Source organism: Poecilia reticulata, chromosome 15, assembly GCF_904066995.2.
Source record: "Poecilia reticulata chromosome 15, P_reticulata-male-v2, whole genome shotgun sequence".
NCBI lineage: Eukaryota > Metazoa > Chordata > Actinopteri > Cyprinodontiformes > Poeciliidae > Poecilia > Poecilia reticulata.
The window spans coordinates 19,272,717-19,297,867 of NC_088844.1; the positions used below are offsets into that span (position 1 = coordinate 19,272,717).

Genomic DNA, 25,151 nt, shown 5'->3' on the forward strand with positions numbered 1-25,151 from the left:
CCATAAATTTGGGGATGTTAACAATTAACATACTGATCAGATCTGGTAGAATGACACAAAAAAAAAAATTGTATTCCTGAAAACGACCTATAAGTGAGCTGCAGTGCTGCATGCAGGGAAACAAAGGCATATTCTTACCGAACATTTGTTTACATTGTTGTCATCCTTTTCTTCATAGTAGAAGTAAACAAAGGGGATCCAGAGGAAGACACAGAATAGTATTATGGAGTAGAGAGCTACAGGGAGACAAAGAAAGGGTAAAAATTAGTCACAATATATTTTTCAAATAAAATTTCCTAAAACTAAATGCCAGTTTCCTTTTCCAATGGTAAATTATGCCATTAAGATCTTTATTACAGCCACATACCCATTTAACATACAAGCTGCAGTGTTTAGATCTATTGAAAAACTTTTGGCAAATTGCAAAGCTATCCGACAGTCAGATAACTTTAACATACTACAACTTAAAGCAGGAAGTATTCCCCTTGGAAATAGTTTTATAAATCATGCTGATGTTTTTTTATTCATTCATTCACTTTGTTTTTTGTGTGTTCTGACACACTTTGAAGCTGAGTAGAAGCTGCTGTGCATCAAAATAATTTGGTGCAAAACCAAATGATTTTATTGATTTCTGTGAGAAATATGCCTAAATATCCAATTCAGGACCAAGACATTAATAGACTAACAGGTTTCTTCATGTCACACTGATCGCAGAGTCTTATCAAGGTCTTATTTGATGGCCTTGACAAAAACCATATGCTAAGTGTAGTCTGAAATATGACTGCCTAGGTTGCTGGAAATATTATGTATTAATTAGGAGCTGACTTACCATTGCAAACTATTAATCGCAAACACCCTACAAACAAACGGTTTGTGAGAGAAAACCTGGCTTCACCCATTTACTCAAAATAATGAGAAACAAATTGAGAATCATACTGAAATAAATTGCCAGTCTAATACAAATCCCTTTCTCTATTATTCAGATTGTATGCTGTTGGTAATATAAGTATGTCTGCATCTGTTAACAATTTGAAAAAAAACAACAACAAATAAACAAACACTGTGTTTTGGACCAGAAGACTGTCTAGTCCTAAATAGCGTGTGGTGAAGCACCTAGCCTGCCATCGCAGGGATTAATACTGCTTAATCCTATTTGACAAAGCAGATAGTATCCATCTCCATGTCAGAGATGACCATTACTATAGCAAAAGGGAAAGTTCTCTGCAGCAGAGGAAAAAAAAAAACAGCTTCCCTCCACTGAAATTGGTGACCTATTATATTAAGTGGATGCAATAAACCAAGAGAAAACATTCATAGAAGAATGCCATTTTAAGATGGGGGCGTTTTTGTCTTGCAGCAAACTGATGTCAAGGAAGACAGTCCAGACAATCCAAAAATAACTCTCTGAAAAGCATGTCACAAAGACGTAATCAGCCACTTGGCATGGTTTGCTCAACACCCCGAGGTGATAATGTGAATCATTAGCACGAGAAGCAACAAAAACAAATGCAAATGAATGCAAACCTTTCCTTGAAACTTTAACAGCTTTTATAAGGACGGGTTTTACAGATATTAACACGATCTCAGCTTTACCATTTGGCCACAAATCTCAAGTAAGATCAAAACAATTCAAACTGTTTATTTTGTAAGACATTTACAAAGGAAATACATGCTTTCAACTTAATAGTGTAATCAGTTTCAGTCCTGAATATGAGCCCATTACATGAAAAATAAAACCACTGAGAAAAAGAGACAAAGTAAAATCATTTTAACGACTGCTTAATATTTTTGATCAGTAGCATACTTCAACAAAGCAGCCACACTAATGACAAAAAAAAGTGCACTCCAGGCATGTAGAAACACCTCTCTCTCCAAAATGAACCATTTTCAGAAAAAGGTTCTCTCTCTGCTGCAGGAAAATGAATGTTGCCGTTATAGAAGGTTTGCCTTTTGCCAGCTGTGATCGTGACAGGGCATTGCTTTCAATATGCACATGCTCATTGCTTCACCAATGTATCCATTAGCACTCATTTTCAGCCAGACAAACCGAGTCGAGGATGATGCCAAGAGCCAATAAATGCAAACTATGCTCAGTATGCAGCTGCTGATGTATGCCTGCAGGTTAAAGTACTGAGCAAAATTAATCATAACACCCTGAATATTAACATACAAAGAGAGTAGGTCATATTGAATTATTATGAATCGGTCATTACTCTATATGCAGATCATCTACTGGAAAAAATGCATTATCACTATTAAAACGTAGCCCATTTATCCCTTTGACAGAATAGCACTGCTAAATAATTGAATGCTCTTAACCTTTTTATTTAGGTTCTGTGTTTATACAGATTGAAATCTACTGAAATAACAAGCAGATGTTATACACTTCTCTGTGTTTAAATATTTTGGGGAAACAATATCCAATAATATAATTATTAATTTACATTGCTTGTTGAAAAATATTTGTATTTTCTTTATTACAATTTTTTTCGAAATACAAAATGACACACAAGATGTTTTACGTAATAAATTAATAGCCCTTTATATTAAATACTTTTTTAATTTCACCCTTGAAATTTATACCTTCCGTCTTGTCTTACCGATCTGGATGTTTTGACATGTACATAATTTAAAAATCGTTTTATGTAACCTACTCTTAGCCTCAAGGAGATTTGATATTACTCCACTTAATAATATCTAATAGCTGGAGGTCAGTTAAGCAGAAGTCACTGAGCCCAAACAGGTATCAAAACAAACAAAATGGAAATAGCTTTAAAATAATAACATACAAAGAGCATATTTTCCACAACTTATCTCCCTGAGCTTTTTAAAATTGTTTTAGTTAATTAAAGAAAAAATGTATTTGTGCAATTACAGAAGTAGACTTTATTAGGACAGCGAAGTCGTAGCGCAAAAATTCGCGTGATAGGTGGACGGATCCTGGTGCTGCAAGGTTGGAGACCTTGTCCTGTTAGGCGACGGGGCCTGGATAATACCTGTGTTAAACGGACGGCGGAGTCCGGCGACGACTGGCGCTTAAATTCCGTAACAAAAGTATGTTTTTTATCTTTTTTTTTTTTTTATTCAATGTCACATGCTGTTTTTATTTTGTTTTTTAATTATGTAAAGCACCTTGAAACGCTTTACATAATTAAAGCGTTTCAGCTTATTTGTATAGCTGAAATGTGCTATACAAATAAAATTTGATTGATTGATTTATTGTCTGATGACTAGGAACAAGTTGAAATGAACTTACCTTGAATCTGTTTGTATGACTGGGTTAGACTGACTATTTTGGTAAGAGCCCTAGACATGCAATATAAATCAACTGAATTGAACTGCATTTAATTATATCATCAAAAAATAGCCTTTTATTTCTTTTGTGTGCTTGACTATGTGTTTTGCTTGTTTTTTTTTCCACTTAAGGCCTCTCTGAATCACCCAAGCTGCTCTTCAAAGTAAAACAGAAAATTCTCAGTAGTTTTAGGAATTCTTTGAAGAAACAAAGCTACCGGCTTTCAGTAAAATCTGTCCACATATGTTGGCAGGCACATTATTATTGACAAAAACAAAGTTATTGTAGTGTGCACAAGGACTGCCTCCTGTCTCGCTACTTTTCTTAAATGGCTTTGAGACAAGGCAAAGAGAAAGCCAATGATTTATTCAGGAGGCCCAGGGTATTTTGCCCTGTTGCTTAAGGGTCTTATGCACCACTGCTTTGAAGTACTGAAAAGTCAGAGGAAATGTAAAAGTGGACAAACCTGAAGCTTGAAAGCTAACCTTCTATGCTAGATCACAAAAGCATGTTGTAGAAAAGGATGTGGGCATCTCTGTAGCAGACAGTCACCCCCAATGTCAAGTTAAATTTAGATACCTGTTCAACTGGCATTTGTTTGATATTCAATTTATTAAATACAAAAATTTACGGAATTAAGAATTCCTTAGGTGTGCTCATAATTTGACCATACACCCTGAGATATGTGTGCATAATCAACAAATCATCAATAACTGGCTAACAATACTTTATAATGTTCTCATTGCGTATCATTCACTTTGAAATCAAATAAGTTCTGCTGTCTCCATATGCTTGTACTAAAATCACATCTTCAGAAAGAAAAATGGAAATCTGCTTTCCAACTCAACAGCTATCCGTTCACATTTAAGCCCAAAATGCCTCAACATCTGTGTAGTGTAATACCAAGTATCAAAACGAAGGTCAGTAGTAAAACTAGCAGGGGAAAGACAGTTATTGTCATGAAATTATGAGTGGAACCCATAGTTAGTGTGTGTATGGACGGCAGGCTCTACGAGAACATTGAATGACACATTAGCCAAGAAAAAAATTCACCCAACCGCATTTCATAGAGGATCTGACTAATAGCTTTTGAAAGAGTCATTTGCTTACAGCATCATTAGACATTATTAGAAATCAAGTTGTTGATTTTATTTTTGTTTGCTAGGGTTTTTGAGTTTTGTCAGAAATTGAGCTAATTCTTCATAGAAATATATATTTTTTTCCCTTGTTAATACCCCAAAATGAAATGTGCCTCTGCTGAAAATGTTGACATTGTTTGTTTTTATTTCTTAGGAAGCTTAAGTTAGAATAACGTCCCCAGCTGTCATCTCAACTGAGAATAACAAACTGAGATGTCCCTGGTCGAAGGGACCGATGGTAAAAATTAAGAATAGAGTGCTGATGAAACCCAAACCAATAGTAAAACATCTTTAGTCCTAACTCTTGAAGCTAATTATGCAACAGTAGAGAATGTTGCTGAAAAAAACATCCATCATTTATATAATTTTGTGCATGCACAAAACATTAAATTGCGAGACATAATTGAAAGACCACTGTCTGAAACAATATGTGAATTCAAAGAGTAAGTGAATTATGCCAAAAGCTCTTCAAATCACTGAGCATTCACATGCTTATTAACTGTGATCGTCAGTGAATACAAATCAGTTGACTCTGGAGAGAAGCATGTTTCACCAGAGGACGTATAAAACTCTATGTCAACCCTGTAATTACACTGTTTGTGAAATACAAATGGACACAGCTGTGTCCTGGAGGAAAACCTAACCTTAAATGCTTGATTGGAAATAAAGCTGTGCATAGCTTGACATGGAAGTTGGTCTCCACCTACTGGCAAATATCAAAGTGATGCTTCAAAAAAAAAAAAAAAATGTCAAAATGATGTCAGGTTTTGTACAAAATTTAAAAGGTGTGGGGAAAAAATAGACTTACAGGGTCATAATGACATTTATTTCATCTTTTCCATTAAGGCAGCACATAAATCCTAACCTTGACAAATATTTTCCCAAAGTAGAATAAAATCTAAATCAGACTATTGTGAACTTGTAAAAAGATTCAGGTTATTTTGCCTTGATTAGAAGGCAAATTTCTTATGTAATAATAAATCACACAAATAATCATATAATGTGCATGTAAATGTGCATATTACATGCACATTTCTGTTCTCTTTTTGGAGACGGGGGTGGTTAATATTTTAAATTTTGGACAGAACTTTGGGATGGGGGGTTATTATGAAGGGTGCTACCTGATTGGTTTAAATTTAACATGATTTTCTCTGCAGGAAGAGCTTGGCCCTGCTAGGTTTTTGTCTTTTAACCACTCAATTTCTCCTACAGGGATAAAGGGATGAGCCTTGTTGGGGGTAAGTAAACTTTGGACTGGGGGTTTGCAGTGTTATGTTCTTAATCGGTATGGCATTTTGAATGTGTTTATGACCTTCTATTAAAGTAATCTCATTTTCAATATTTGGCCATATCTTTTAAAATCTGTTCATCTTAAATTGTCTCCCAAGTTTAACCAAATAAGTAACAACTTTTAGTTAAAGTATTTTAACTTTCAGCCTTCAATGTTCACTGTAATCAGATGGGAAAAGACAACTGGCACTTCAAAGTTATGTGGATTTAGCAAGCTCACAAATTAATGAGGAAAAAAAAAAGACTCAAATCATAGCAGGAGTGAATCTGACAAATTATTTCCCAGGGGCTTTGTTTTAAGCCCAAATAAAAAGCCCAGCAAAAAACACATAATAACAAATAATGCTGAAGTGCACATCATCACTTAGAAACTGTCTTTGCTGTGGAGGCAGTTTAATATTTTTGCTTCTCAGCATAGAGCACAAACGTAACTATAATATTGTGGAAATTTAACATGGAAATGTTGCAAAAATTACAGATGTTCAGGATGATTAACATGGATTACGGTAAAACTTACAGCAGATTAAGAGAACTTTACAGACTGTATAAAAAGCAATCAGAAGATGTATATAGAATCATCAAGTTAACTCCCATTTATTTATACCAGCACATTTTAAAATGGGATGTTTACTGAAACGCTGCGTACAACATTAAGAAGCAACAATGGCAAATCAAAGCACATGTAGAAAACAATAACATCTGCAATTAAAGGGCCAAAGGCAATGATAGAAACTTAAACCCAAGACAGAGCCATAATAAACAAAAGCTAGTTTAGTTTTATAACCCATTAAGAGACGTTATGTGTCGCTATGTATCTACAGGAAAACATGCAAAACACAATAAAAAGCCCTGGAGAAAAGCTAAATCTAAACACTGGAACAATATGCCAATGCTTCAGAGAACTAACCTGCATCAAAGAAAAATCCTCTGCTTTAACTGCCTTTTAGTTTCAACGTAAAAGACTAGTGTACCTTGGGAATAAGCCTGCAAAAAGCATATTAAAAAAACAACATCCTGCATAGTATAAATTTAAAAGGCAATCATGTTTTATGTGAGCTAAAAATTAAACCATTCATCTTTAGATCACTGCTAATTGTAATTTCATTACCACGTAGCAAAAATTCCAATAAGGAGCATGTAATTTTATGTTTTCTATTGAAGGCTGTAAATAAAGAGAAAATCAACAAGTGGGAAAGGTAAGAGTTCTAAAATGACACTTCCCCTTCACCTCTTGCAAAAACCATGGTTGTGACTCTGTCAAAACTACACGATCACAATCAACAAATCTTGATTACCAGTTTGTGATTTTAGGATTTCTTTTGTTGTTCTGACTTTCTGCACAAGAAGATTAAGTGTCTAACCAGTCACAATCAACATCAGAAAAGCCTAAGAAGAAACCGTCAGCCCACGTGTTGAAGTTACGCCAATGTGAATATTTTGGTGTCCCAAGAAAAGCATAGTAAAGCATGAACACAAAAGGCTGTAAATGCATAGATTACAATAATTGGTTACCTATGGAAGACAACAGCAAATACACTGAAACGTTTCAGGTTGAATGTAAAAAACTGATTTATTATATTTTATTGAAAAATAACCAGCTTTTAAACATTCTACAGAAAACCTTAAAAAACAGGTTTGATCAGCCATCCAGCCCTCCCCCAGCCCAGTCTCTCCTGCTGTTATCCCCTCATCTTTGACGACTCCGTGATTTTCTTCTCAAGACTTCACACCGCTCAGCTCTCAGTCATTACCAACCCCCTTTCACTTCAGAGGACTCCACCCCACCGCCTGCGTTCCCTACCTTCATCTTATCCCTTTCTGCACTTAAGGTGAGGAAGGAGCTATGAAAGATTCAGGTGCAAAAGGCTACAAGTCTGGATGGCGTCAGTTCCAGGCTCCTGATGTGTGGCGCTGATCAACTGTGTGGCATCATGGGTAACATATTCAGCCTGAGCCTGAAGAAAAAATGTATATCTGTGCAAAGCCTCGTGCCTTTGATACCAGTGTGGTAATGGTATCAAAAACCAAACATCCTCAGTCATTTACACCTCCTGGTGCCTGCTGAAGTGCTGAAGTTCACCTAATAGCCTGGCATTGGGATGGATGATGTTATCATCTACTTCCTGAACTGAGCTCTGACCCACCTGGAAAAGCCTGAGGAGGATCACGTTCTTTGATTTCTCCAGCACTTTCACCATCATCCCACCAGGGCTTCTAAGCGACAAGCTTGAGTTGTCAGTAGTGGACCACTCTCTGTCCCAGTGGATACAGGACTACCTCACTGGCCAGTATGCAAGGACACTGGGCTTTTTTTTCCTGACAGAATGGTCATAGGGAACGGTGCTAGCACCATTGCTCTACACTACAGACTTTTCTATTAACTCTCCATGCTGGCATCTACAAAAGTTATCCTATGACGCTGCCATAGCCACCCTCTTCACAGGTGAGTACGGAACTTTGTGGACTGGTGCCAGCGGAACTACCTCCTGATCAACACAGCTAAAACCAAGCAGCTGGCGGTGGATTTTCGCACCACACTGAGACCAATGAGTGGACATTGCAATAGTGGACTTTTATAAGTACCTAGGTGTTGACCTGAATGATAATCTGGACTGGACCAACAACACTGATGTTCTTTACATGAAGGGTCCGATCAGACTTTTTTGGAGTGCAGGAGGTGCTTCTTCCATGAATCTGAGCTGACATCAGCAAAGCTAGTAAGTTGGTGTAGTAGCTTATGAAACATTGGAGAGGAAATGTTTAGATGAGCTCATCAGGAAGGACAACTCTGTGCTAGGATCCCCTCTCGACCCAGTGCAGGTGGTTGAAGACAGAAGAACTCTGGCTAAGATAACATCACTGTAGGACAATGTCTCCCGCCCCATGCATGAAGCAGTTGCTGAATTAGAGAGCTCCTTCAGTGACAGATTGCTGCATCCTCGGCACACAAAGGAGCGTTACCATAGGTCCTTCCTCCCAGTAGCTACCAGACTCTAATCATCACCACTACCAAGTGTTAACATACATGCTGGTATTTGCAGTTTATCTTATCTTAAGACATTTCTGATGTTATGTGCAATATCAGTGTGTGCAATATTTATATCGCAAAGGACTGTTTGTTGAGCAATAGCATTTGTTATGAACTTATGTTGGTCAAACGCCATTACTCAAAATGCTAAACGTCAGAGTGATTGAAGCAGAGATAAGAAAGAGTGGAAAAGTGGAAAATATGGATAACTGACATTTACCAGTATTTTCACCATAGCAAAATTTTCTAAATCACAGGTGAAGAAAACTAATGATTAATTTCTGACCTCATCTTTAAATGCACTGAGTTTTATCTAAATTATGGCATCAAATTCACAGGCAGCCATTCTGCGTATAGCTATAAATGGGTATAATCTCCATGTCCACATAAACCCTTCCTAACCCACCAGCGCCTATCCAAGACAGAGAAGCATAACAAAATCACGAATCCTTCTTAAGAAGTTTTCTTTAAAGCTTCTTAAGTTCTAAGGCAGCACTCACTTTGGAGTTCACGTGGATCAAGTGGAAGGTTTTAATTCAATTTTAGCTACAGCAGGTTGCCTGTGAAGTTACTGCAATTGTACTCTTGCAAATAGTTTGCTCACGTTTCTGTCAGAACTGAAAATATCGCTTAAAAAGGAAAACATGTCAACTATCACTTTAATTATAAAGAGAGTGTTATGGCTCGAATTCTTTCTTATAGTATGACGAAACATGATATAGACTTTTAGATTAACTACTGGAATTGCAGTGTTTCAAACAAGCTTCACATATTGCATATGGTTTCTTACTTTCATAAAGAAAACTTCCATCAAGACTGATTTTATAATACACTAATGGATTTGTTTTTGCACTACTTCTGCCATAAAGATCTATATAAAAACCCTGAGTGCAAATGAGTCACCACTGTGAAAAATATAATGCTAGCATGAATCCCATATGTTGTATGCTAACCTCCAAAGAAACAACGATTACATGAGACAGGTACCGAGTGTTATTAAAATTGAACCGGCGTGACCATCAATCCGAAAACAACACAGAGCTGCTATCACAAGAAATGGGATTCCCCACCTTCTTGTAAAACAAAATATGTCAGCTTTTATATGGATACATTTCTTTATAGATTCAAAGTAAATATTTATTTATTCACCAACATGTATTCATTGTGTTTTGTCATTAACATTCAGTAGAACACACTTACTGTAATAACCATACAGCACAGTGGCTTCAATTTGTCCTCTTGTCTCATTGTTTGCAGCCCATTGCTGGAAAACAAGAAAAAAAGTTGGTTTTTTTAAGCTTCATAGAAAGGCAACATGTTACAACAACAGACAAGAGTTAGTTTTAGGATGAGAGAATGTGATTAGATAAACATAAGAATACACAAATTACTGACTAAAGCAATGTGGAAGGAGGTCGTTTCTGCCATGATAATAAGTATACATGGTAAATTAAGTCAAAAACTTTTAATTTAGCTTCTTCAGACAACAGCACATGTCCTCAGAAATTAGGGCCTTTGTTCCTGTGTGAATTATAGCTTCTTCCTCTCAAATCTATGTCACCATAGTAGTTTTCCACAGTGAATTGTGACACTCTGTTACTAGCTTCAGCAATCAGCTGATTGTTGTTTTTGTTCTTGGGTTTATTAAGCACATTTCACACCAAACTATGTTTATCTGTGGGACACAGAATCCATATCCACGATGTTTATACTTGTGGATAGTTGTTTCAACAGATAAACCACATTAGTGTAGGTCTGCACAGCTCTTCCGATATCTTAAATGATTTTATTTTATTTTTTTACGATTTTTGCATGATGTCATACAAAGAGTGTCTGTGTGCTTTTGGGACAACCCCCAGTTAGCTTGTATGTCGTGAATTAACCAATCAGTAGGTTACAAAACCAACACACAACCTTTCAGGCTTTAGAATAATGTTTAAAAGAAATAGTAATGTTGGTACATATACATATCTGAATTTGAGGAAAGTAATAAACATTCTCTCATTATTCTGGCACTTACCACACACAATAATCCTAACTGACCTAGTCCAGGAAAGATTTAGTCATACATAAAGTCAGACAGTGAGAAATAAATGTATATATTTTTTACACTTTGTATTTAAGCATTTGGTTTTAACTACAAACAGGGATAGAGCTAAAGCACAAACTGCAGTATGAATGATAAATTAAATTTAAATAAATTTCTGCTAAGTAAAAATGTGAAAATCTTTCAGATTTTGAAAAGCAATTTAAAAAACAATATTTATTTTATTCTTTATAGCCAGTACTTATTTTGGAGAACATATTGTTATCCTCATAAGTTAGACAAAAATATGAAAACAGATTTTTTTTTTATTTTTTTTTTTTATTCAACCAAACACAAATCAGCAATCAAAGTCATTTTTTGGTTGGTTATTTGTTCAATCTATGGCAAAGATCCTCAAATTCAGGCCTGGAGGGCCGGTGTCCTGCAAGTTTTTGAAGTGTCTCTACTCCAACACACCTGAGTTAAATAATCAGGTCATTAGGAGAGCTCTGGAGAACTTGACTGCATACATAGGGGTTAATTCAGCCATTTGATTGAGGTATGTTGAACCAGAGGCACATTTAAAACTTACAAGACACCAGCCCTCAAGGCCTGGATTTGAAAACCCCTGTTCTACAGGAAGAAAATGATGGATTAAGAATACATTTAACTTTTACCCTTTCAAGAAAAAATTAACTAAGAACAATTTTTCATTGAGAATATACTAGATGTCAACAACTTGAAACTGATTTTACGGTGGCTCTTAACAGAACAGACACTGACCTTGTAGGTACCATTGGGATACTTCATGTAGGAAACGAGAAATATGTCCACTGGGAGGAGAGCCGAAGTTATCAAAGCTATGGCCAATGCACATATTGCTGTGATTGTTGAAACAACTTCACTATCTTGTCGACTCTGAAATTTACGAATATAGATCCAGCAGAAAGCCAGGATCACCTGAAAAAAATTAAAAATAATTTTAGTGAAGATGATTCCGAAATATCACGGTGCATTCAGTGAAAAACACAGAAAACAAAATAAACAAATATTAGCACAAAATTTATTTTTTTAGCTTCCATTATGTCTACATTCAAAAGAGTTTGTATAAATCAAACAGGAAAAAAGAATGTTATATAGAAGGATTTATTTACGTGAATCAACATAAAGAATGAGAAAATGTGAAAAAAACATTGAAATGCTGTGAATAAAGAAGAAATGTCAAGCAACATGTGGAATGTGTATGATTAGGAATAAACCAAAACAACATTGCACATTTTTATTTTTAAATTAAAACTAAAATAATTGAAAAGATTCAGCTTTTCAAGACTGACGTCAATTTTTTTGAGACAGAGTAAATAACACAGCAAGAGTGGTGACAGTACTGCATCAGCATTTTGAAAAATATACAAATTCCACATATGATGGTGGACTCAAGCAGCAGGTAGTTTTTATTAGAATAAAGTAAAAAAAAAATGAAACTGGAAGATTCAATGTAATCATACTTTATTCAGAAGACAGCGGTTTGACCTTATACCCAGACACACTTTCAGGTTGCAAAAGTGCATGGATATCAGTGTAGAAACTAGAAAGGAATGTTATCAAAGTGTTGAAACAAGTGGGGAGTCCATATGTCTACAGATACAGAGAAGCCTATCTGAAGCTGTTCAGAGCCAACTGATTTTCCAGGATCAGTAACAAAACTGCGGTTTAAAAGAAAACAAAAGAGTGACTGATTTATACAAAGCAGAAATGCGTTATTTTTCTTTTAGAAATTACATTACAAACATTTTACGTAGGTTTAAGTAAATTAAACAATCCAGTGACACCATTTTAAAGTACTAAGGTATCAACAGACAACCCACAATTTAAAAAAAGAGAAACTTTGCCAGGCTTTAAATTTAAACCTTCAAAATTGCAAGGTCGTATTCTAGACACAAACTGCAGCAAGTGAGGACACTACTAACAACAGCTACTTAATATCAAGGTCTGCCATTCACACGCAAGATCAATCAATTAAAGGCCTACAGCTTTAAGCCTCTGGCTGCTTGTTTTGCCAGGTAATGACGCAGGCTTTGCATCCAAATAAGAGATGAGAGCGCTCTGAAAAGTGGGCAGAGATACAAAGGTAATTTGTTCACGACAATACATTCCTTTCTCAGCGGTGTGACATCAGAGGAAATAACGCCTAAATCTTGACGAAGATCCTCCACAGGCGCATATTTTGCTATGTAATAAAGCAATTAAACATGAATAGTCGTAGGTTCGTTCGGGAAACTGCGACGTTTCATATTGTTGTGTCTTTAACGATTTAAAAGGAGACAAATACCAAGTCCAACAACGAAACATTTAAAGAGCCTGAAAGTGTGTCATGGCTAAAGCCAATCCAAAGCCAGTAGTGACGTTAAGACGCTGAAGCAACATTGCGTAGATAGCACAATATAAAACCGAATTAATCGTCGGGGAAACGAGTCTAATTGAAATATGTAGCAATTTATAAGGGGACCAAAAGTGATGTTAATGTGCTTACCAGGAGAACAACTGTGAAAATTGACCATCCGATCACAGACTCTGAGAGTAGGGACTGAGCCGCCATCTTTACTTCCTGTAATAACAAACCCACGTGTTCATGTTACGTCACCAACTTGCGTGCTGCAGCTTGCGTAAAGTCTCCGCACTTGGCATAGAATGCTGAGACTTGTTTGTACTGAGCCAGGTGTCGAAATAAAAGCAAAGCTGGGGGAAAACCTGTTTAGTCAAGAGCGTAAGCGTAAACGTATGAACATTATTATGTTACGGAAAAGGTAATAAGTCATTATCTTGATTCAACAAGTTGAAAAATTTAAAGATTACAAGGAAGACTGTCAGCAAATTGTTGTAAAATTACACAAGTCCCTGTTTCATTCAATGGCAGAAAATCAGGCAATATGGTATGGTCCTAATTGTGAACAAAGGTCAAAGGTGATCCAAAGTTATTTATTTATTTATTTATTTATTTATTTATTTATTTATTTATTTATGGGAATAGCTAGTCTCTATAATTTTAAAGACTACACATTAAAGAAACATTAAGTACAACTAATATGGTAAATTATTAAATCTAGGCGAGGACAATAAATATAGGAAAGTAAAGCACTTATTTTGGTTGTCACTTTACAACATAAGTTCTTTCTGTCTGCATCTTGTGTTTTTAGCATATAAAATAGAAGGAAATTCATGTTTAAGGTTTGCATTTAAATACACTAATCCACAAAGACAGGTAATACTTTCTGAAAGCATTAATACACCTAGAAGATTTTCATATTTTATCTTATCTTGTCACAACCACAGGCTTCAATTAAAAATGACAAATGTTTCAATATTTCCAGCAAATAAAACTGAAAAGGGGGATGTACATTATGTTCTTTTTACTTTCCTTAAAAAACCAAAGTCAAAATGTGTGCATCTGTATGTGATTTAACCTCAGAAAAATACAGCTGTTCTGCGAAGTCTTTGGAGGTTTGTTAGAAAACATTAGTGAACAAAGAACACTATAAAGACCAAGAGACACACCAGACACATCAAAGTTAAGCTTGGAGAGAAGTTGAAAGCAGTGATTATGGTATAAGACAACAATCCAAACTTTGAGAATATTCCTGAACACTTTTAAATCTGTTTTCAAAAAACCCCCAAAAGACAGCTGAAAACCTACCAGGACATGCTCATACACCTAAACTGACAGGTCCAGCAACACCCTTGCAGGGCCTGTCAGCGATTAGAGGGTTGCAGAGATCCCCAGCATATGTGGGAGAATATGTTGACAGCAGGAAAAAAATCTATGCAGTCCACAAATGTGGTTTTCACGCAAGGGTGGCACAAAGAAAGCCATTGTTGTAACAAAGGCAGGAGTTTCGTCTGCAGTTTCCCATATTTAATATGAGACACAGATATCGGAACACAAAAGTAAAATTGTTTTGGCTTTCAAATCTGAAAACTATAATATTCTGAAAATAATTCACATGGAGAATCCTGCAGTGGCAGCATCATGCTGAGAAGATTATTAAGATTATCCTTAGAAAGGACAAAGAAACAGGGTAGAGTTGGTAGAAAAATGTAAAATTTTTTAACCACTACTTTACCAGAAAGTCCCTTGAGACAAAATCTCTTTTTCAAATGAGACCTGACCAAGATGCACATTGGTGTACAGTAGAGATGTGCCGATCAGGTTTTTTCCTGCTGATTCCAATTCCGATCACCCATGAGGGCCGATCACCAATATCACATAATTCTTATTTTTTTAATCAAAAGCACTACCAGTTACATTATGTGTAGACAAAAATATGTTTTTTAATAACTTTTTCCAAGAAAAAAAACAGGCATTGTGCAAATTGTACTGCTATCGGTAATACTATCTTTAACAGACTGAAAACATATGAAGGTTCTGAAGAGGCTAAATAATGCAAAGAGAATAAAACCTCTCAACATTGCCAAAAAATTCAAGAATAAAACTTAACATTCAAAGGCAAATAGAGATCCATTACAATAAACAATCCTGAGTTACTGAATGAAAACTTTCTGATAGCATGGTGGCTAGCTGATTACTGCTAGTTCTGATTGGCTGTTTCTGACTGAGCGGAGTTATTATGCAGAAAAGGGAGGAGGCAGAAATACTGAGCCTGTAGATGTATTCCATTTATAATTGATTTGCGGTTGGAATTATGAGGTACTTCCTGGCATTTATCTGTTCCAGTGCCCCTCTGTCTTGCATGATTTTCAGGGAGGTGAAATGTTATTGGATTTCTAGTAAGAGTCATTATTTTAGTTTACCGGCATTCAAACTGTGTGGTGTTGGCTTTAGTCATTCCGGAGCAACAGTGTATAACCCTGATTATTGTTTTTTATTCTGCTGTTCTTTTGAGGTGTTTTATCAGACAACAAAATGTGTGAATTTGTCTGCATGTATTCTGTATTCTGCCTTAAACAATAATTTAATTTTAACAACTGTTTCACAGTGTTGTGGCATAATGCAGTAACATATTTATGTTTTACAGTAAAAATGGATTTTCAGCAACTTAGTGGCAAGCAAACTAAAGGTTAATCACTAAAGACTGAAACATAAGGTATAAATTTGAATAAAATATGCAGTATTGGATAAAAGGTTATCATAACTGTAACTCTTTAGAAATAGTGAGCTGTTGTTGAAAACATCATTATTTTCAGGTTTCTTAAAAACCTTCTTTGTGTTTAACATATTGATTTCTGTATTGTTTTTGTTTTATTTAATGTATTCCTCAACTTATAGTAGTAAAAAGTCACACATACTGAGAAGATTTTATCTGTTAGATAAAAAACTATTTTTTTATCTGTTAGACTTTATTACAAAACTGAACTGAGATCACCGATTGTGTTTAATGCTGAATGTTCAATTTTGTGTTGAAATTTTGTTTAACTCATGTTGCTCTTTTTCAAATCTGACTTCCTGCTTTGCAAATATAGAGCGTGACATTTTTATTCAGTTTTTTGCAAAGTACCACATACTCAGATAGACTGCACGGGCATCTATCTGATGCCCGTGCAGTCAGATAGATGACTGCACGGTCATCTATCTGACTGCACAGGCAGTCAGATAGAGTCTGCATATTTGCATATGCAGACTCATATGCAAATATGAGTCTGCATATTTATACTGCAGACTCAAATCTTTTTAGTCTCTCACAGTGTTACTTTAGGGATTGTTCTTTACTTAGCGTCGCAGATTGTCCAATTAATTCTGACCGGCCTCCTTTACTCTGTGAAAACCATCGCCATAGCATGATGCTACCAAAATCATGTTTGTTGGTTGGGAGTGGTATGCTCAGGGTGATATGCAGTATTAATGTTTACACATGGCTCTCAAATCAGGTTAAGAGTCATGTGTTTGGTAGATTTGTAGTTTGCAGTTGTACCAAACTTTTTGCATTTGTGGATAATGGATTGAACTTGACATATTAAAACTTTAGAATTTTTTTTCTATAACCCAACTCCACTTGACACTTCTTCACATCTTCATCCATAACCTGTCTGCTATTTTATTTGGTCCTCATGTTTTCCTTGTTGATCAGTGTGTTCTAGTAAATCTGTGCAGTCTTGACAGAACACTGTTATATATGCTGAATACAAACGCAGCCAAGACTTTGCAGATTTTAATTTGGGGAAAAAATGCAAAGTTTAATTTTAATTTGGGGAAAAAATTCTTGTTGTTTCAGTTTAGTATATGGTTAATTAATTGCTTTAATAAAAAAATGGATAACACTTTATTTGAAGGGGGGTGAATAAGACTGTCATGACACTGTCATAAACATGACATAACACCTGTCATGAACATGAATAAACCTTCATGAATATTTATGACTGTTGTCATAAAGCGTCATTCGGTAAATTATGACACTTTTAATACAAAGTTAACATTATTCAAAATGTCTTTGTTATCACAACTTGACATTAACCAAGAAATCATTACTGTTTGAACTTTACCTTTAATAACATAAAGTTACCTAATTTCTAAAGTGCAATCAGTAATACTTTTATAACAAATTTGTACCAGTAATGATTTCTTGGTTAATGTCAAGTTGTCATAACAAAGACATTTTGAATAATGTCAACTTTGTATTAAAAGTGTCATAGTTTACCACATGACGCTTTATGACAACAGTCATAAATATTCATGAAGGCTTATTCATGTTCATGACAGGTGTTATGTTATATTTATGACAGTGTCATGTCAGTCTTATTCATCCCCTTCAAATAAAGCGTTACCAAAAAAGGAAAACAAAATAGAACTGATGTAAAATTAAGATTTGAATGGCATATTTCTCTTAGTGTGATTCCTTGATATTTCTGTATTAAATGTTTGTAGAAACTTAGTGGAAAAAATTCTAAATATTTCATTTTTAATTACGATTATGTTGCTTCAGCTTAATTAATTAAGTACATATAATTTATTTCTCTTTATGGAAATATAAAATTCTTGTTGGTCAAATACGCGTACATGTCTCTTAATTCTTAATTTATCTGCTTTATTGGTTACTACGGATTAGATAAAGTGAAGTAGTCGTGAATAATACAATCTGATCTTGAAACCATCACTAAATAAATATTTAGTGACGAAAAAGAGCCAGACTTCACTCTAATGAGGTTACCATTAATTTATATTCTTTTATTAACCTTGAGAGAAGGTCAAATTTGTTGCTACGACACAAACAGATGTTACTGTATCTATTTATTCTACTAAACATTTTATCTCCATGCTCTTGGCTTTCATGCACAGGTGAGCTCTCTGAAATAGTAAACAGAGTTCTTAATGGTTCTTGTATTTTTAATGAACACATGAAAGGTTATGTTGGCACACAGATAATGTGAAATCTTTGATGCTTTGCCATATGTCAACACAGTAAATTGTGAGGAGAAAGAGACAGGTGTTTTGCCTCAGAACCTTTTCAACAATAATGGAATGATTCAGCCAGAGAAAGAAGGAGCGCACATGCAAAAGCAAACCACGGTTAGCCACAAGTGTTTGCTGAGCTTATGTTCAGGCATAGTCAGTTAAAATATGATGTTGCATCTGCTGAAACAGATACTGTGCTCAGCAAGAAGAGTCTTTCATTTGTCCCGTGGATCTACTTTCTCTGGAGTCCATTTACGTAAGCAGGATTGGTTGGGCACCGTTCTTGTTTGTTTTAGCGGATAAAGCGCTTTTATCCTATTTGATGGTGTTAGATCAGTTTACTTGTAAATTTCTGTCACTGTCTAAAATGTCAAAACATTTCATTATGATCAGTTGATCATAATGAAAACTGTTCATACTTCACTGAATGGTGTAGAGACAAACTGATAAATAGAAGACCATAAAATACTAGGAAAAATAAATTATATAATTACTATTTTTGGACTTACTAAATATAAATTAAAGTACTGACCAGCATAAATTCAACATATGATCTAGTCCACCTGTTAGGTTCCATTATCACCTCTGATGATAGTGGGTCCTGACGAATGAATGTTTCTTGTTGACATAGCTCTTTATGAAGATTGCATGAATGTTTGGATAGCCACATTAAAGAGATAAATGAAAACCGTCTGTCAAGGGATTATTGCCATGAAAGATTATATTGCACAGAGCTTTTTTTTTTCTCTCTTCACAAGCTGATAGATGGCTTTACTCAAATAATGTATTGCTGTCATGGCAAAAGGAAACTACAGTCTCTGTTAGTTCCATGGTTTTAGTTTATTAATAATCTTGCCTTTGCACAGTTTTAAAATAGTTTAAATCCAACATCAAGACTCCCAAGCAACACAGATTTAAAAATCCAAGACATAAAATCATAAAAAGTACCATTACCGTACATTAGATAAATTATCAAAAGCTTATTGGACAAAATGTGTTTTTTAGAAATTTGACATTAGCATGGTAGTTTAAAATAAAATAGTGCATAATTGCAAAACAGAAGTAAAATATACGTGCTCTCTAAAATTACTTACAATAAAAGAATCTGAAAGTCGTGGCCGGATTTTGTATTTACATATTTAACTGCTGCAATTCCTCTTGTTTATGCCTCTACCTTTTCTGCATATCTAAACACATACTTTTACTTGTTTCCTGCTTCAATAAGCTAAATCTCAATCACACTGAATAGAAAGTCAGTGAGTAAAACATTTTAAAATGTTGCCTCAGAATCTCAGCCTGGACTTTAACTAGATCATTGTAACTCTTAAACTATTCCATCGCAGCTCTGGTTGTTGGTTTGGATCCTATCCAGCTTTATGGAGAATGTCTACAACACCCTCATGTCTTCTGCTCCATTTAACAGATTTATTTCCAGTTACCCTGTATTGATCTCTGAGATACTCTGACAAGCTTCCCTGTCCTTGTTAAGTAAAGCATCCTGATACTGCCATCACCATGTTTTTACCACAGGGATGCGTTTATTTTATGCGCAGAATTTTTGATTTTTGCAAAATAAAAAAGAAAGTTGAATCTTTCTAGTTCCTGTTTGCAAACTGCACACATGTCATCTGAAGGCTTTCAGCAATCCTTCTTGCCGATCTCCCATCAAAGTTTGATTCATGGAATGCATGGCTAATAGTTCAACAGATTCTCCCACCCAAGTTGTGGATCTCTGCATGTCCTCTAGAGAGTTCATGGGCCTCTTGGTATCTCATTACCTTCCTGCAAACTTCTACACTTCTACATGCCTGTTGTGTTTTGTGATATTCATAGTGGTGTTTGTTAACTTATGTTCCCTGACAAATGTTTGAGGCCTTCACAGAACAGCTGGATTTATGCTAGGTTAAATTATTATTGACTTAGTTAATTCTCAACAAAGTTGTTTAGGTTGGGGCTCATGAATATGAGTACATGTCACTCCTTTCAGATTTTTATGTTAGTTACAAATTTAGTTTCTAGTGTGTGTGTTTCAAATTTTCCTGGTATCCTTTTCTTTTGAATTCACCTTGGTTTATAGCATAAAACCACACTAAGACTCATTGCATTTTGTGGTTGTAGAGTGAAAAAATGGGACAGGTTCAAGGTGTATGAATGTATTTTGTGAGACACTGCTTTTCTTTTGCAAGATAGCGTAGTTTTTCTTTATTTTAAGGAAAGTCTGCGAGCCTTCCCTAAATCATTCATGCAAATTTACAAAACAGATTGTAGATAAGTGCGAAGAAATCACAGGGATAGCACATATTTCAGAAAGGGCATTTTCTGTCACATCTTTGGGTGGATTTTCAGGGGATTTTGTCAAGTGGATGCCAAAGATGTAAATAGAACGTCTTGGGGTCAGAGTCAGCATGCCCATCTGCTGTTTGCCAGAGCTCCTTTAGTCCCCTGTTATCTGCCTTTTTAATGTCTAATATAGTGAAAATGTCATGAAAAATATCTCTCAAATGACACTGCAAGAAAACTGATACTTTTTATACTTTGCATCTACTATATATATATAATTCTTATAGCACTGACAATGGACAGTGGGTGTCTTCAGATGATTTTTTTTATTGTACAGGATGTTGACAGTATTATGTGAAATACATGGTACATAGGTCAACATGGTTACAAAGCATGCCGTTCATAACTTACGTTGACAACTTTTAAAATCCCAAGGTATTGAGTTTTTAAATGTTGATCTTATGAGCTAGAGAGAGACATTCTTGAAAGCTACTGAGATTTGTACCTGTACCTCAGTAATGTAAGAATGAGGTGAGAGGGAATCAATTTTTAGCTGTTCACACATAAAAAAAACAACAACAGCAGTTTGTCGGCTTGTAACAACGTGATGATGACTCAGGATGATCTGTCCGACGACACCGTGAGCACATCTTTAATGGAACTGCCAAAGAAATACTTGTGAGAGCTCATGACAGCTTTTGATTATGTGAGGATTTTAAGGTTAGCTCAACCCGAACCCCTGCCGTCGTCATAATCGGCCTCACCCATAGCTGAGCAACGCCATATTTTCTTTTGCAATACGGCAAGTGTGGGATTAGATCCAAATGAATGTGGTGGAAAAATAATGGCTCCCATTCCCAGAATGTTCATCATGTCTTGTGAAAACAGTAAAGAAATGTAGGCAAAATTCCCACAGCTGTGATTAAAACTACTTACAAAACTCCTTCATATAGGCAGTGTGGCGTATTCAACATTGTGAATCCTGATGTGTGCATAAGTTTTGTTGTGATGTCTTTAATTATCCACAAATTGCATATTCCAGTTATAAGATGCTGTTATCTTCAGGCTGTAGAAGCCAATCTAGGAAACCCTGCTGTTTCCATGTTTCCTTTCATCATGCATAAGGTTTGGAATTATGAGCAAGATAGAGTGCATGCAGGAAAACATTATGGTTTGTGTCAAAATGAATACATCATATTCTGGATTACAACTGGACAAAACCTACCAGCACAGCACTGTGCTTGTAGACCTTCACCTGTGGTGCTTGATGCAAAAGAAATCTTTTTTTTTTAAATGATGCTCATGAATGAAATGAATTAATTGTGAAATATAGCAGAAATTGCATATTATTTCTTTGGAGACATTTTATTTGCAGTTTATCTCAGGAGCAGTGAGAGACTATAGAAAAGCACAGCATTTTTTGGTGACTTAAATTTTAAGGTAAAACAAAAATAAACCCAAACAAACTGTACATGCAAACCGATTTGAAATAAAAGCTGAAAGAATATGAAGAGATATGATTTTCATTGAAACCCTCCCGACCCCACTGAGGGACAAGGGTGTAAGAAAATGGATGGATGATTTTCATTGATATTGCCAATGGCAGGAAGAACTCTCTGATGTAGATCCAACTCCAGGGAGGGCTCAATATCTGTGCATTCACAGCATTTCCTGTGCTTGTAGTAACTTAAGATCCCCAAATGAATGCTGTCATGAAAAAAAAAGTGTAATTTTCCAAAATCCCTGACTCCTCGTGAATAATAAAGGCTGAAAGACTTGCGACAACTTAAATCTTACTGAATATATATGTGCGTGTGTGTGTGTGTGTGTGTGTGTGTGTGTGTGTGTGTGTGTGTGGTCTCCCTAAATCCAGATTAATGATTTAGTGATTTAGGGAAATACAGACACTCAAAAAAAGCTAAGTCATTCTTATTGCATTTGTTTCGGAACAATCCTGGAAACTGAGTGTTATTTTAAAGGTGGTGGGGGCAGGGAGGGCAAGTTAACGTCATCTGTATAAACATTAGCATGTGTGCAGCCTGAACACCTGTTTCTGTGTGTTGGAAACTTTGATTTGTTGGAGTTCACTTTAGGAAAGCTGATGTGAAAAGTGTCTATATTTGTCTTATTGTATTTAGTTTGGCTTGCGTATTTGACGTCTCAAAGTGGAACTGACAATGAAATCCAGTTTTCAGTGGATTTCATTTTGCAGAGAACGCTCACAAGACCTGTAAAAATGTTGAGATTCAGCTTAACAGTGATTGTTCCAGCTGTTGGCTTCCATATTTAAGTGTAGTATTGTGTGTTTTAATCTTTTCACTAAAATAGCATGCTATGAGTTTCAAAAAGATAGGAACAGACAAGGCTCCTATCCTAGGCAAATAAAGGCTTGTTGTACAATAGTGGATAATTATAGTTCTAATCATTGAGGAACAAATATTGATATTTGATTTGAAGTACTAAATTAAAAGGCTTTTACCATTTTCAATTGAATTTCAAAAACATATCAGTTTCTCTGGATCAAAGCCTAAGATACTTCAGCTAACCAACCTGAATTTGATCATGGGATACTAAGCACAAATGCTTTAAAACAGCTATTAAAATTTATGAAAAATGTATTTCATTTGTGAAAACATTTTTAATCTTTTTAGGCATTAGAACCATCTGAGACTGAGACAATTGTGAAAACACACTATGCAGATTAATGTGAATTATTTTTTATCCCATTGAAAATAAATTTTCTAGAAAACAAGGTTTAAGTTTAAACAGCAGTTTTTTGTGTGTTCTTAATGTTTGAACATTAGTACATTAGAAAAAAGTTATTTTCTTCCCATGTTGGCTTCTTCAGGAATGTGTGTGTATCTTTCTGTGAGTGTGTTGGGGAGTGGAAAGAGGGGCTTACCCAGGGTCGCATTTATGCAAGAACCGCCACTGCTGTCAATGGATTATGTTGGATAATCAGAGTGTATGGGGCTCATAATATGCTGTAATTGCCGTCGCTGGCAGGCTTTATCGTCTACGTGATGAAAAGGCAGGCATGAAGTGGGCCAAGATAAAAACTCTGGTGTGAACACCTTTTGTATTGTCACATTCACTTTTAATCTGGGGAGCACTTACTGCAAACAAGACACAAAAAGCCACATTAAGGGCGAGCAAATCCATACGATTCAGGCCTTTCTTCATTCAAATTTGAATAAATCACAATGCATCAAACGGTAGTTAATTCCCGCACCTGCTCTGTTAATAAGAGAGCTTGTTTGAACTGCCTTCGGGCATTAATTTCCCCCTAATAAGAAAGCTTTCAGAGTGTTTGCAGAAGTCTCTGTCAGTGTATTTCAGTAATAATGACAGAGTGGGAGGGCCACTCCGTGCAACTAAAAAGGACCGCGATCGGAGCGGGCGATCCCACTGTGACTTTTATTTCCAAGTCCCGGAATCCGGAGCTGGACTGATCGTTATCACGCATGGATTATGGTTTTATCGCTGCTTTTGATTTGTTTTTGCTTTAAAGGAAAGTTGATCAGCACCTGTAAGTAGTCCCTTGCTCATTAAAATATTCCATTATAAGTTATATTAAAAAAAAAAAGAAAGAAAAAAAAAAGATATATCTTTATACTGGGAATAACAAAACTCGCTTTATTAAGGTGTTATTTTGTTTACCCGGTCCTATGAAATTAAAGTTGTTTTGTTTTGTTTTATTTGTCCTGAACGCTCTAACTTCAAGGCACATGTCTCATGAGCTGCTGTCTTTCTCTGTTATAAACGCCCTCTCTCTCTGCCGCGCCAAGCCAAACATGTAGTCCGTCTTATTGCATCACTTACGCACAAAAAAGTGCAAGATTATGTCGTTATCTGAAGACAGCTCTAGATCGGGTGGTTATTAAAGAATATAAGCATGCAGCCAATCAGCGTTCGGGCAGGGCAGCACGCTTCTTTCCATAGCGACCGCTTAGTGTTAAACTACACTGCATTGACGAGGGGGGTAAGTGTCTGAGGGGATGATGGAGAGAAAGTTAAATGCCTGAGTCTTGTCCGGGCTCTTTTCTCAAGCTGTGACACAATGACTTGGCGGCTACATTGTCGATTTAGAATTTAAATCGATGCAGGCTGACATCAGATGTTCCATCATCCCTGCTGTCTATACCCTGCAACAAGCAAATGAATCTTTTTTCTTTTTTCTTTTTTTTTTTGAAGAAAATGTGTTTTATTTGAAGTCGTGGAAAACCAGTAAATGCAGTCCAATGTTTTGCATTGCAAAACTAGGCTACACAGGAATAACATAACGCCTTCTCACAGACAAGACATGTGATACCTGCGCTGGGCTGCTTGTCTACTACCCATGCATGCTTGAAGTTTTAAGTGGCAGTCGCCTCATCTCCAAATGCCATGACAGCCTTCTGCGGGCCTGCATGCAAAACTTTATGATCCAGTGGGAGATGAGCATGTGCACACATGGAAATTAATCTCTGCAGGACTATTTATTTGGACAAGACAGTGAAGGTGTAAAAGAAAGTTAAATGAAGAAGCGCTACTAGTTGCAGTGGGCAAATAAATTAAGTTAGTTTTTGTGTTTTGTTGAGTTTTGTGGCTTTTGCCCACAGAAGAGATACTGAGCTACACCTAAGAAGGATCAGCCAGGTAGTTTTACTGGCATTACAGATGCATTGTTACTAAAGTTAGATGGTTAAACT

The 25,151-nt window shown here is 35.8% G+C and overlaps 2 protein-coding genes across 5 annotated transcripts in view; one reads left to right on the forward strand and one right to left on the reverse strand.

The window, feature by feature from the left end:
• The window catches only part of lmbrd1 (LMBR1 domain containing 1), a 53,941-nt gene extending 40,475 nt beyond the window's left edge, over positions 1 to 13,466 (reverse strand). The window contains exons 1-4 of the mRNA XM_008429860.2: positions 13,309 to 13,466; positions 11,562 to 11,738; positions 9,953 to 10,016; positions 139 to 236 (exon numbers count right to left, since the gene is read on the reverse strand). Coding sequence (XP_008428082.1) covers positions 139 to 236; positions 9,953 to 10,016; positions 11,562 to 11,738; positions 13,309 to 13,374 — 405 coding nt within the window. The 5' untranslated portion in view covers positions 13,375 to 13,466. The remainder of the gene's footprint in view (positions 1 to 138; positions 237 to 9,952; positions 10,017 to 11,561; positions 11,739 to 13,308) is intronic.
• The window catches only part of LOC103477022 (uncharacterized), a 141,542-nt gene continuing 129,218 nt past the window's right edge, over positions 12,828 to 25,151 (forward strand). For 2 of the 4 annotated variants that reach the window (XM_008429858.2, XM_008429859.2), the window contains exon 1: positions 23,856 to 23,989. The gene's annotated coding sequence lies outside the window, so the exon portion shown is untranslated. Of the gene's footprint in view, positions 12,907 to 23,854; positions 23,990 to 25,151 lie in introns of those variants that run through there. The other 2 variants (XM_081616584.1, XM_008429856.2) reach the window with 2 other exon arrangements.